Source organism: Orcinus orca, chromosome X, assembly GCF_937001465.1.
Source record: "Orcinus orca chromosome X, mOrcOrc1.1, whole genome shotgun sequence".
Taxonomy (NCBI): domain Eukaryota; kingdom Metazoa; phylum Chordata; class Mammalia; order Artiodactyla; family Delphinidae; genus Orcinus; species Orcinus orca.
In genome coordinates this window covers 93,525,638-93,539,699 of record NC_064580.1, presented here as the reverse complement: position 1 = coordinate 93,539,699, position 14,062 = coordinate 93,525,638, and the positions used below count along the sequence as shown (strand labels likewise).

Sequence of the window (14,062 nt, the reverse complement as noted above, 5' to 3'; positions counted from 1 at the left end):
CTGTCAGAGACTCTGCAGTGCTCTGTGGGCAGACCCCGGGGGCCTGATCTCAGCCTTTGGGCTGATTCTCCGTTAGGCCTGAAGACTCTCTGGGGGCTGCCTCTCTGGCCCAATAGAAATACCCACTGAGGTTCCCACACATGTCCACCCAGCTTCTTAGATACCCAAGTTCTTATTCTCTCTCGGGCAGCATCAAGGAGTGGTGCCTTCCTGAGTCCCCACCTGCTCCCATGCTGTCATCCCCCAGCCAAGGGCCATCTCTACAAAAACCAGTTTCCTGTTCCTAAAGAAACCATTGTGTAGGCCCTTTAACCTCGTTGTTAGCCAGGTCAAAGGGAGGCAGGGGCTTCAGTGAACGTTGGAGCTGGAGCTTCTGAGGGAGTTCCTCAGTAGAGTCAGAGTCTGCTGCCACCTTGTGCGTCCCACCACAGTTTCTTTCCTTGTGCTCTCCTCTAGCCGGGGGCTAGAGCCCTGGGCCATGATTCTGCTCTTTTTTTTTTTTTTTTGGTCCTCGGCTTCTTCTCCGAGGCTGCCCTCCCCGTCTCATTCTACACCCAGCTGCTCTCTGTTCCCTCCATACTGTGGGATGGCTTTATTTCGGTTCATACACAAACCAGTCTAGACACTGTGGAGTCATAACAAGAGTGGGATGGACGAGGCTCCAGGGCCCATTACTGGCCAATCAGTTTCTCTGCAGGGAGGCTTGAGAAGGAGGTTAGTGCCATGCCCACGGAACCCGCCACTTCTTCCCACCCACCCCCATCCCCCAGCAATGAGCTAAGAGCCAACCTCAGCAAGAGGAAGGGTCTTTGATCACAGAGAGGGTCAGTCAGTGGCATGTGATTAGTGGGTTTGGGGATGGATTCCCAGGTAAAGCAGAAGGTAAAGGGGAGACTCTGGGGCCTGGCCTCAGGGGGGAGTGGAGTGGAGTTGAGGGTTGGGGACTCAGGGTGGGAGATGGGGAGCCAGGATGAAGGAAACAGAAAGTCTGACTTGACAAGCATCTTGACAGTTCAGCCTGCACGCTGTCACACCAGCTCCCATTCCTGCCTTTGCTCGATCCAGTGGCCAAAGTCAGTCTATCCTCAGCAGCACCTTCTGACACGATCCAGTGGCAACGTCCCTCACCTGTGGCCCTGGGGGAGGCTGTCTACTGGTTTTCACAGACCCAGCCACCCCCGAGCTCTGGCCCCTGGTCCTTCACACATACCCTGTCAGGCTGTAGGAGTTAAACTCACTCTTGCCTTTGGGTGGTTGACCAGGCCTTGGAGAGCTCCTAGTGGCCAGGGGCTGGGCCTGGTAGGCATCGTAGTAGTTGGACTGATTTCCCCGGGGTGAGCAGGAAAAGCAGAGGATGATTCCAGCTACCAGGGAGAACAGGGAGGAAATAATGCCCAAGTAAAGAGCCTCTCCGATCTCAAATTTCATGCTGTCAGGCACCAGTGGGGAGTAGAAGTCCCGCAAGATCCCGTGAAGATTCCAGACAACAGGGATGAAGCCCAGGAGGCCTCCAAGGATGAAGAAGACTCCGCCCACCACCGCCACTCTGTCTTTGGCTCGGGACTCTTGGCAGAAGACTGTGCATCTCATGCCCACCACAGAGACAATGCAGGCCAAGGAGGAGATTGCACTGGACGTCACCATCATGGCCTGGGCAGCCTGGATGTCAGCAGGCAGGCCCAGCATGGTGCTGTAGATGTCACACTGGGTGATGCCTGTGCTGTGTGTGGCACACTCCATCCAGAGGCCCTTGGAGAAGCCGACTGCGGTCACGATGCTGGCGCCGACGTAAGAGCTTGTTCGCCAGCTGGGGAGTAGCATGGCAACCAGGGTTCCCAACAGCCCCAGCAGGCCCAGGATGTAGCCCACAAGTTGGAGGCCAAGAGAGGCCATGGCAGACCTCTCAGTAGATGCGTCTTCAGGGCCTGCTCCCTCGTCTTCTGGCTGTAGCTCTTCCTCCTTAGATCCCGGCCTCTAATCCCTCATTTCAGAGTGTCTGTGCCAGGCCGACTTCTCTCCTCCTTACAAGTGTCTGTGGGTGGCCACGGGCAGGCTCAAGAAGGCATCTAGAAGACCTAAAAAAAATCCATAAACCAGATTAAATATTGACCAGAAGCTTATGAGAAACCAGAAAATGCTGGATGCCTTTTGACCTTTGTTATCTTCTTTAGAAATAACACATGAAAAAGAAAAAAAAAAAAACTTTGAAAGTGGAGCCAAAATGTCATCGGCTCCTGCGTAGGCACATGCTTTAGATTGGCAGCCAGACAAAGCCAGGGGCCAGACAAGTGGCTGCTTTCCGAGAAGGTGGTGATGCCATTGTCGGTTGTGGTGACCGTGTTAACTCCAGGTCAGACTGTAGGCTGGCTCCGCCTCCAAGGCATGCTGTTTAACGCATTACCTGGCAACAGGGCTACAGGGCCCCTCAATTGCACACCGGTGCCAAACCCCAGGAGACTGGAGTAGGAGAAACAGACCCTAAGGTATAGCCTTGGACTCTAGGTTCTTAGAGGCCTCTTGAATCTCCAGCAGCCTAGAGAGCAATGGTCTAGCCCTGGGTCATCCTGCCCATGGTGAAAGTTGACTCCAGGGCAGGTTGAGGCAGGCAACGAAGCATCTGTCTACAGTCTCAGAGTTCAAGTCCTCCCAGCCCTGCCCAAATCCCCCTCCACAGGCTAGCCTGAGGCCTCCCACGTGTATAACACACCCAGACATTTCCTGTCTGCTCTCCTAATAGTTGCGCCACCATCCCTAGGCCTCTCGGGTGATGTGGGAGGATTCAGGATTCAGAAAAGGTTGTTCCAGGGCCCGGAGGGAGCCCTGACATTCCCTAGGCTCTTTGTTAGGGGCACTGAGACAAAGGAAAAGGTAGCTGCTCTAGAATAAGGGGACTTGGTAAGAGGCAGGCATGTGAGTCAATCCTTTAGAATCTCAGAGCTGTTCAGGATTTTGCAGTGTTCAATAAGCGTCCCCCTCTCACCGCCCCCAACACTTATCAAGGTTCAAGACACTAAAGGTCAAGGGCACATCCTTCTCTCCATCTACTACAAGACCCTCCAACCCACTAGTTTTTCAAGCCACCACAAGCTGGCTATTCCATTTTAGCCTTCTTCAAGATTTCTCTTTCTGTAATCATCTCTTAAATGTGAGCATTCCTCAGAAATCCATCCTTTGCTCAATGTACACTCTGTCACTGAGCAAACTATCCACCCCCATGACATAACCTCCTACCCACCCACTGGCACTCCCAAATCTGCATAGACCTTCCTCCTGAGCTTCGAGACTTCCAGAGCAATCACCTATTTAAAATGGCCACCTGGGGGCTTCCCTGGCAGCGCAGTGGTTGAACCTGCTGATGCAAGAGACGCGGGTTCGAGCCCTGGTCCAGGAAGATCCCACATGCCGCGGAGCAACTAAGCCCGTGCGCCACGACTACTAAGCCTGCGCTCTAGAGCCCGCGAGCCACAACTACTGAGCCTGCGTGCTGCAACTATTGAAGCCCACACGCCTAGAGCCCGTGCTCCGCAACAAAAGAAGCCACAGCAATGAGAAGCCCGTGCACCACAACGAAGAGTAGCCCCCGCTCGCCACAACTAGAGAAAGTCCACGCACAGCAACAAAGACCCAACACAGCCAAAAATAAATACATAAATAATAAATAAATAAAATGCATTTAAAAAAATAAAATAAAATGTGCACCTGGAAATTTCACAGGCATCTCAAATTGGACATGTTCAAAAGAAGACTCATCACCTCTCCCATTGTACCCCTCCCCAAACAGTTCTTCCGTGGGTTCCCTGTGGTCACTGAGTGACACCTCTATTTATCTCCTTGCACCAGACCCAAATCCTGGAAGTGATTCTTGACACCTCTCTCACACTTACCGCTCACCTTCTACTGTCACAGTCTCACCAATTCTTGAAGATACCTCAAATCGATGGCATCCTTCTCTCCATCCCCACTGCTACCTCCACAGTCCAGGGCTTCATCATCCTCTCTCCTCTGGACTATAGCAACGGTTTCTTAACTGGTCTTATTTCCAGTCTTGCCCCCTCCAATTCGTTCTCCATGCTGTTGTTAAGGTGATCTTTCAGCACTAATCTAATCAAGTCTCTGCTCTACATACAACATTCCAGTTGGCTCCCCATCGGCTAAAGGATAAAGTCCAAAACGTGTCTGGACTCTATGACCTGTCGAACTTCATCTCTTGCCATTGCCCTCCGCATGTTCTATGCTCTTGCTGAACTAAGTTACTTTGAGTTCCTCAATCATGTCCTGTTGCCTTTTGCTTCCAAACCTGACCACAGGTTGTTCCTACTATGCAGAATGCCTGGCATTCTTTTCTCTCTGTTTAGCACCTTCTCATCCTTTAGGACTCAGATGTCTTTTACTCTAGCCTGGGTCAAGTTCCCATCCTCTGTGTTCTTATGGTATCTTGTCTTTACTTACCTCCATCATAGTAATGCTACTACTACTAATACTACTAATAAAATGGCAACACTAACATAGTGTATCCTATGTGACCATTATAAGCACTTTATACATGTTAATTCAATCATCACAACAACGTCTTGTGGTAGGTACTAATCCCTATTGTATAAATAAGGAAACTGAGATACAGATAATACTTATTTCACTATGTTGCACTCTCCTCTTTATATCCTTATTCTTCCCCACTCGTCTGTGAGCTGCTTGAGGGCAAGGACTGTATCTTATTCACTTTGTATCTCCAGTGCCTTGCACAGTGCATTACCCACCCATTACACACCCAAAGCCAGTGTTCAAAAATGTCCTCTTAATGAGTAAATAAAAGTGATAAAGAGGTTTCAAGGACTATAAGATATAGACTTTCTAAATGAGTCAATGACACTTCAGTGTAAGAGACCAGGGCTGTGCAATTTTGGGAAAGAAGATTGAGAGAGAGGATCAGAGGAAAAGAAGGGAAATGAAGAGGGAGTGGGGAACACAGGAGAGAAAGAGAGAGAGGGAAAGAGAGAGAGAGAGGGAGAGAGAGAGACAGAGTTCCACCATTTTATAGGTTTGTGCATATGTTGACTATCTTGTCTCTTCAACCAAATTCTAAACAATTTGAGGGAAGAAATCATATATGAAACCTCTGTTGTGCCTCCATAGCATTGGGCACATGGTTGATAGTCAATACTACTCATCAGTGATGGACATAACAATGCCAGTGTGGATGCCAAGCAGTGCAGAGCAGGGGCAAGAAAACACTTGACGGGAGGTATGGAGGGAAATCTACTTGAATCTCATCTCTGTCACTCATCAGTGGGGACACTGCAAGTCTTTTCCAGCCATTGGTTTTCTTACTGCTAAAACAGGCACAATTCTACCTGATCATGATTGTGCATCTCTGTGGGGCCTTCAGAGCTGCTTGGAAGTCCTTCTGCTTGTCCCTGGTGAGCATCTGCTGGTGACCACTTCAAATGCCTACCACTCTCTTTGAGTTTCCTACTCTACCTATGCGGCTATCACCCTCTCTTCATCATTCTCTTTGCAGCCAAGGTTCTTAAACAAGCCATTTAATGCTGATGTCTCTACTTCTTCCCCCTCCCACTCACTGCTCAACTCTCTGAAGGCAGGCTGCTGCCGTTAGCCCTCCACTGAAAATGTTCTCACTAAGGTTACCAACAATTTTCCTTGCCCCAAATTCAGTGGTCCTATCTCTGTCATCTCACCTTGTCCCTCTCCTTCATAAAACTGTCTTCTCATTTTCTATAACATCCCTCCCAGTTTTCCCGGCTCCTCAAAATGATTCCTCCAGGGTCTCCTCTATAACTTCCTCCTTTTCTACCCACTCTATAACTCTGACTATTCCCCCACCTCAGGGTTTCAGCTAGAGTTCTCTTCTTATTCTTTACATCTTCCACGGGTGATCTCATCCACTCCATCTCTATGCCAATGACTCCTGAATCTATATAACTGGCACAGATCTCTCTCCTGAACTCAAGATGTGTGTATGCAACTGCCTTTGGAATGAGCCCATCTGAACGGTTTAATGGCACCTCAGACTCAACATTTTGCAAAGTTGAAATCATATTCACTCTTCTCTCTCCACTCCCAAACTATTCCTCACACAGTGTTCCCTATCTCAATGGGACTATCACTCATCCAGCAACCCAAGCCAGTCATCCTTGTTTCCTAACCTCTACTTGACCTATAACCAGTTATGAAGTCCTATCAGATCTACCTTCAAAATACATCTTGAATGCATCCTCTTCTTTCCATCTGCACTGCCTAGACTTTGGTTCAAACCCTGTATTATCTCTGTCCAGTTGGAAATCTCATAGGCACCTCAAATTGGTCTCTCTAATTCTACTTCTGCCCCGCCCCTGCAATCAATTATCCATCCAGCAAACAAGGATCTTTCTAAAATGGAAATCGAATCATTAGTATCACGCCAGCTCTTTGCCATGCTTAAAAAATTTCAGGACCTCTTCATTGCTTTCATGATGAAGTTCAAACTCTCTAGCTCTGGAAACGAGGAAATCCCTCCAATGTCTGACTCCTGCTTTTTGTTCCAGGCTCATCTCGCACGAATAACCTCCACCCTCATGTTTTATGCTCCAGTGTGCATGTACGCGCGCACACACACACAATCTAACCATACCTGAACATGTGTCCTTATCTGAAGTTGCCTTTCTCTGTGTCTCCAAACCCTTAAGCATGCTATTCAACCATCCAACATTTGCGTGGGTAATTGCTAGTCATCCTTCAGGACTCATCCTCTCCTTGAAACCTTCCTTTAACCACTCTTCCCACCCAAGCTGGCTTAAATACTTTCCCTTTGTACTCCCTATCCATATCTGAGCTTTCAGTGAGGGTTGGTGAGCTGCCTTGAGGACTTGGGATGGTGACATAAGAGCCCAGCTTAGGTTTCCCATGGGAGTCGACAGTGACCCCAAGAGGAAAGCCTCTCCCCAGAGCCAATCCTGACTCAGTAGGAGGAAATAGGAAAGTGGTTTGGGGCAGGGGGAAGGCAGAATTTTAAAAATGCTATTACTGAGGCTTGGAATCTCTAAAGAGTCTGACGTAGCAGAGCTGAGCAGGAGGAAGAACAAGTCTTTGGAGCTTATTCAACTGGGAGAAATGGCCCAATGGGGTCAGCTTTCAGCCAGGGTCAGGAAGGCAGGGGTGGACAAAATAGGTAGTGGTTGAGTGATGAGCCAGTCTAGATTCTGCTTTGATTTGTGTGATGAGCAGTAGAGGGTTTAGAGAACCAGTCCTGGCCTGAGAACCAAGACTAACTTCTCATCTCGGTTCTGCTGGGAACCTGTTGCGGAAGTCCCCTCACTTCTCCAGGCCCTAGTTTTGATGAGAAAAATGTCTCCAAAGTTTTGAGTCTCAACTAAGGTAATGGGGACAAGAAGCCACTTTGATAAATATAGAAGACTGAACAGTTGTTATTAGAAGCAGGCAGCTTTGAAAGAAACTCCTCTCTCTGAGGGGTCCTCCTAGAAGTCAAGCCCTGGTGTCTCTGGAGGGAGAGACAGAGAACTCTAGGCCTGGCCAGCTGAACTTGTCTTCTGGGCATGAGGCCAACACACTCCATGGCCCAGGGGTTGGGCAAGAAGGCTTCATTTAGGATTCTTACTTAATCTTCCTTAGGGGAGGGATTGGAACTGCAGGAGAGGATTAGGAGGGTCAAGACTGACAGCAGCTCCTGAATTAACCCCTCCTTGCCCTGCTCTTCCCCACTTCTTGCTCCAAGAGTCTTGTGCATGGTACACTTTCTTTGAGGGTACTTTTCATATGACTCTGTGGGATCAGATAGGTGGGGTTCTCAGGCGCAAGGAAGGATCTGATGTGCTGCTCTGGGGGTGACGGAGGCCACCACAGCCCTCTTCTGTCAGCCAGTCTCATTGCTCCATCCCTTGGTCTCACAGACATCTGAGATACTTGCTTTCCTCTCCACACCTCACCCCCAGCTCCCAAGGGCTCTAGTAGGTGGCAAAGCCATTCCTTTGAAGCCCTATTTTCTGGAAAACTTGTCCTTGGAGCAGTTCACCTCTCCTTCTGCATCAGTTGGTTGATGACAGCTCAGGGAACTACAACTGGATTGAGAGATATTCTAATTGCTTTAAAAAGAAGTTTCTTTTTGTCCTGATCATCAAAGTAAAGCACTCTCACGTTAGAATGCTGGAAAACACAGAAAGGCAGAACTTAGAAAACAGACATCACCTACAACCTCTCCAGCTATAAGTGCTGGTAATGTTTATGGTTCCAACTCCATTTTCAAAGAGGCCACTTGAAGAGAATAATGTCTCAGTCCAAAAAAAGGAATTTCTTTTTTCTTTATTGAGATGTAATGGACATATAAAATTGTATTCATTTTAGGTGTACAACATAATGATTTGATATATGTATATACTGCAAACTGATCACCACAGTAAGTTTAGTTAGCATCCATCCACACAGAGCTACACATTTTTTTTCTTTTTTCTTCTGATGAGAACTCCCATCATCTACTCTCTTAGCAACTTTCAAATATACAGTACGGCATTGTTAACTATAGTCACCATGCTGGACCTTATATCCCCGAGATTTATTTATCTTATAACTGCAAGTTTGCACCTTTTGACCCCCTTCACCCATCTTACCCACCAATCCCCATCCCCATTTCTGATAACCATCTGTTCTCTGTATATATGAGCTCTTTTTTTTTTTTTTTTAGATTCCACATATAAGTGAGATCCTACAGTATTTGTCTTTCTCTGTCAGACTTATTTCACTGAGCATAATGCCCTCCAGGTCCATCCACGTTGTCACAAATAGCAGGATTTTCTTCAAAGAAGGAATTTCTACTGACAGACTTGGAGACCAGTGGGAGAGAGTTACTTAAGGGCTTAAGGGGGAGACTTTATGACTTCACTCAGAAATCCATCTTCCGTCCTCCTCAGCTCTCCCACCACCACAGTTAAGCAGAGGGGTAAACTGTAGCTCCTTTCCTCCCATCCCTTTGTCTCAGTCCTTTTGCCCTCAAAGGCTCCATCCAGAAATTATCATCTGACTTGGAGAGTGCTTCCTCTGGCCCTGCAGTTTCAAAGACTGGAAACTTCGTGGTAGCCTTGAGGAAACAAATACTACCAACCCAAGTGCCTCCAGAATTTTCCCTCCGGTACCCTCCCCTCAGAAACCCAAGGTGGCCCAGCCTGGCTTCACCATGGGCCAAAGCGATAACAACTAGGAAGCAAGAGCCCACCTAGGTGAATTTAAAAACAAATCAGAATTGAGACACTTACGAAGCAGTTCTTTTGTAGAGCCTTGGAAGAGATGTATGGCCCTGGAGAGGAAGGAAGGGATCCTGAGGGAGGGAAGTAAGGTGCAAGGGGCCCCAGGCTGAGGTGATAAAGGATTTCTAATTGTTAGCTGCAGCTTTGCAAAATCCATGTGCAAATCTCAGCCTTGGGTCAGAGACTTATTACAGATCAGAATTAAACCCCTGGAGGCTGTGGAAGATTGAGGTACTTTAAAAAAAAAACTTTGGTGAGTTTTGTGTTTTTCCTGTCAAAAACTCCAGCTGAGCTTTTGTGAAGTGACCTCTGTGAGCCCAGGAGAGATCTTGGGGGGAGAGGGGTTTGGCCCAAGGAGGAATTCGGAACATTCCAGCTTTGGGGTGGGGAGAGGAGGGGGCTCTGTTAACCCCCATTAAGTGTTCCTGGCTAGCGGCCCTGAGGCCCAGCAGGAAGTAAGCCTCACAAACACGGCCCTGGTGAGCTAGTACCTCAGCAGCCCTGCACTGCCTACAGCCCTGCAGACTCGTCCACCCAGCTTCTTCTCCAGCGAACCCCCAGCCCTACCCCACCCCTAAGATTGAGTCCAAGGGCAGACATGTGTACTGTAGGGTCAGACTCTGGTGGCTTCAAAGTGCAGGACCTGGTCCCTACAAGGTGGGACTGAGGCAGCCATGATAATGGTGGGCCTCCCCTTTGTACCACACACAGCAGTACCACATAGACCACAGTCTATGTCACTTGAGTCTCTCCAAAGTTCTGTGGAGTGGATTGCGGCAACTGGGTTTCCTCTCCAAATGGAAAAAAAAAAAAAGCTTTCCTGTTGTTTTTTTTGTGTGTGATTAGAAACATACTAGATGCGATTGCAAAGAATTCAGAAAATTATAAAGTATAAAGAGGAAAATGGAGGTCCCCGTAATACCACAAGCAAGAGGTATAGTTTTAATCACTGTTAACATTTTGATGTACTGTAGAAGACATGAATAGAACTTTTTTTTTATAAAATGGAATCACATTATTCCCTACCATTCTATAACCTTCTATCATTTCTAAATAATATAATGATAAGACATTGACAGGGTCCATTGACATGGCCCTGTTTTCATGTCAATTAAAAAAACGGATCTGCATCGTTCTCTTACGGATGTGCTGCATTCTATCATAAGGAAATATAATTTAACCATTAACTATTAGACATTTTTGTGATTTCCATTGTTTTCACTATTATAACCTAGCATCTTTGCACATAACACTGACAAATTCCTAGGATTAGAACTGCTACGTCAAAGATTGTGAATGCTTTAAAGGCTAATACGACATATTACAGAAGTAGGGCAGCTATTACTATTTCCAGATGAGAAAGCCTGGGCCCACTGAGATGAAATGAATGACTCACCCAGCGTTTCACGTTGAGCAGGAATAGTTAGACCTGGAATCTAGGCCTCTAGATGTCTGGTTCAGTAAGCTTGCCAGTGTACCACACCGACTCCCTCCCAAGAATTCCTCATTACAAATGGTAAGGCCAGTGGCCGCTATTCACTGAACACTTTCTAGGTGTCAGGCACTGTGCTTGAGTGTTTCATGTACATCGTGTGACTGAGCTACTGCAGAGCAGAATCACGCTCTACTCCATTTTGGAAGCAATATCAAAGCAAACAGTCCGATTTGTTGCCTAGTGTGAATTCAATGAAGCAAATCAGAAATCATCCTCCTTCCCAAGGCGGCCTATAACTGTCTTGCAGGTGTGAGTGGGGTACTGATCCCCGGGCAGTGTCCTGAGCCAGGGTCTCTCCAGGGGGCTACCCCGTGGCTGGCTGGGACAAGCTAAAAGGGCAGCCGTGCCTGAGCTCACGCCTGGGGAGTCTTTGGGCATGAAAGCAAGAAACACCGACGGCGTGGAAGGAAGAGCCGGCTAATCCTCTACCCTGCTGTGTGACCTGGGGCAAGTCTTCCTACCTTCTTTCTCCAGGCTTCACCCAGCTGACTTCCCAAGCCTGGGCTAACGTAGAGGAACACATTTTGATAAGTAGAAAATGCTGGTTGAAGCGAGGTAGAATTTGTAGTAGAGGGGGCGCCTTATCAACTCACATTGATTCTGTGTAATTGAGAGGAAAAGGCAGAATCTTAGGGGAAGGTGCCAGGGCGGATGAGGGCAGGATGTGGTTACCAGATTGGCAATCACTGAAGGACTAGGTTCTGACGCTGCGTTGCCCCAGGTCGGCACTGTCCGTTCCTGGTGGAATCATGCCAAAGACTATGACTCCTCAGCGTTAAGCCTAGGAGGCTATTTAGTAATCTGCTAGGACTCCTGCTGAGGTCCAGAGAGCCTAGATAGGTGGGGGAATGGAGAAGAGTGTGAAAGAAGGTAAGAAAGAAGAGAGTCTGAGAAAAGCAGTATGTGGTGAAGGAGAAGAGTCAGTGGTGAGAGAATGAAAGGAGGAAAATGAGATCTGGGAAGAGATGGCTTAGGGAAGATAGCAGAAGAGGTAGGAGCAGGGTCTTCGAGGAGGAAAGTCTAAGAGAGATCTGTATAAAGCGAGATCTTGAGGGAGAGGGAGACGATGGTGCTATGAAAAGAGGAGTCTAGAAGGAGGAATAAGAAAGATTCTAGGGGCAAAGGGGCAGCGATGAGAGGAGTGTGGGAGGAGTCAGGGGCTCAGGGCAGAGAGGATTAGAGCCAGTCCAACCCCACTATTCCACCAAACCAAGAAGTTCTCATCAAGGTCACGAATGACCCCTAACTCATCAGATCCAATGGCCACATCTCGGTCCTTAACTTCCTCGACTTCTATGCAGAATTCAACAACCGCAGTGACTTTGCCCTTCTTGAAATGTTTTCTTATCTTGGCCTCTGTGATACAACTCTCCCCTGATATTCCTCGTATCTCTCTGGCTACTACTTCATTGACTTCTCCTCCTCTGCTAGATCTTTAAATATGAGTGTTTCTCAGGAGCCTGACCTAGGACTCCTTCCCTATGCAGGACTCACTCTGCATTTCCATTCTTGGAAGTCTCATTTATCTCTTATGGTTGCAATTACCCTCTATAGTCTGATGAGTTCCAAATCATCACTTTCAGCCCAGACTTCTCTGAAATCCAGACCCCTACAAACTGAAACCTCCATTTGAATATCTCAAAAGCACCTCAAACTCAACATGTCCAAAATTGTATGCTTGATTCCCTTTGAACTAAAACCAATCCTCTAACCAACAAGGACCTACTGTATAGCACAGGGAACTCTGCTCAATGTTATGTGGCAGCCTGGCTGGGAGGGGAGTCTGGGGCAGAATGGATACATATATATGTATGACTGAGTCGCTTTGCTGTGCACCTGAAACTATCACAACATTGTTAATCAGCTACACTCCAATATAAAATTAAAAGTTTAAAAAAAGACAAAAAAGAAAACCAATCCTCCCTCCGTCTTCTCCATTTGAGAAAGCCAGCTGTTTAAGCCAGAAACCCCAGAGTTAGACTTAATTTCACTCTTTGCTCTTTCTCTGACCCTCTACAGCCCATCACATCTGATCTGTAAATCCTTCCAATCCTACCTCCAATGTATGGCTCTTTCATCCGTCTACTGGTTTCCCATATAAAAATGATATGTCCATTACCATCCATTACCATCACCTCTCTCTCAAAATTTGTGGTCTCAGGACCACTTTATACTTTTAAAAACTATTTAGGAAAAAACCCAATGTCCTTCAGCTACTGAATGGATAAATAAACTATGGCACATCTGTACAATGGAATACTACTCAGCAATGAAAAAGGAATGTACTATTGATACAGGCAACCACATGGATGAGGCTCAAATGTATTATGCTGAGTGAACGAAGACAGAGTCAAAAGACTTCTTACTGTGTGATTCCACTTATATGACATTCTTGAAATCACAAAGCTATAGGGATGGAGAACAGATTAGAGGTTGCCTGGGATTGGGGATGGGGGAAGGGGTTGACTAAAACGATGTGGCATAGGGAAGTAGTTTGGGTGTTGGAACTGTAAACGTTGTTGTATAACTCTGCACTCATGGAACTATACACCCAAAAGAGTGAATTTTATGTATCTTTTCACATTTTGTCACACAGAATATAAAACAACATGTATGTCAATTTAAAAATAAAGAAATAGGGCTTCCCTGGTGGCGCAGTGGTTGAGAGTGCGCCTGCCGATGCAGGGGACACGGGTTCATGCCCCGGTCCGGGAAGATCCCACATGCCGCGGAGCGGCTGGGCCTGTGAGCCATGGCCGCTGAGCCTGCGCGTCCGGAGCCTGTGCTCCGCACGGGAGAGGCCACAACAGTGAGAGGCCCGCGTACCGCAAAAATAAAGAAAGAAATAAAAAGTACTAGTTAAAAAAATATTAAAGACTCCAAAATGGCTCCTTTTTATGGATTCTCTCTATTGTTATTTAACATATTAGAAATTAAAATGGATAAAGTTTTTAAACTATTTTTTAATTTAAAATCACAATGATAAACCCACTGCATGTTAAAATAACATATAGGGGCATCCCTGGTGGCTCAGCGGTTAAGAATTCGCCTGCCAATGCAGGGGACACGGGTTCGACCCCTGGTCCAGGAAGATCCCACATGCCACGGAGCAGCTAAGCACAACTACTGAGCCCACGTACCACAACTACTGAAGCCCACGTGCCTAGAGCCTGTGCTCTGCAACAAAAGCCACCGCAATGAGCAGGCTGCGCACTGCAACGAAGAGTAGCCGCCACTCACCGCAACTAGAGAAAGCCCGCGTGCAGCAATGAAGACCCAACGCAGCCAAAAATAAATGAATAAACTTTTTTTAAAA

General features: G+C 47.2%; 1 protein-coding gene across 1 annotated transcript; it reads right to left on the bottom strand.

Annotated features, from left to right (window-relative positions):
• Positions 1 to 522: 522 nt before the first annotated feature.
• CLDN2 (claudin 2) lies at positions 523 to 4,345 on the bottom strand. Its single transcript, XM_004281503.4, has 2 exons — positions 3,892 to 4,345; positions 523 to 2,075 (listed from the first exon to the last, which is right to left on the bottom strand). The coding sequence occupies exon 2, from the start codon at positions 1,891 to 1,893 to the stop codon at positions 1,201 to 1,203; it is 693 nt and encodes a 230-aa protein (XP_004281551.1). The 5' UTR covers positions 1,894 to 2,075; positions 3,892 to 4,345; the 3' UTR covers positions 523 to 1,200.
• Positions 4,346 to 14,062: the final 9,717 nt, after the last annotated feature.

What these genes read in the sequence shown, in the direction of transcription:
- CLDN2 (XM_004281503.4), bottom strand. Translation starts at nt 1,893, where the DNA reads ATGGCCTCTCTTGGCCTCCAACTTGTGGGCTACATCCTGGGCCTGCTG.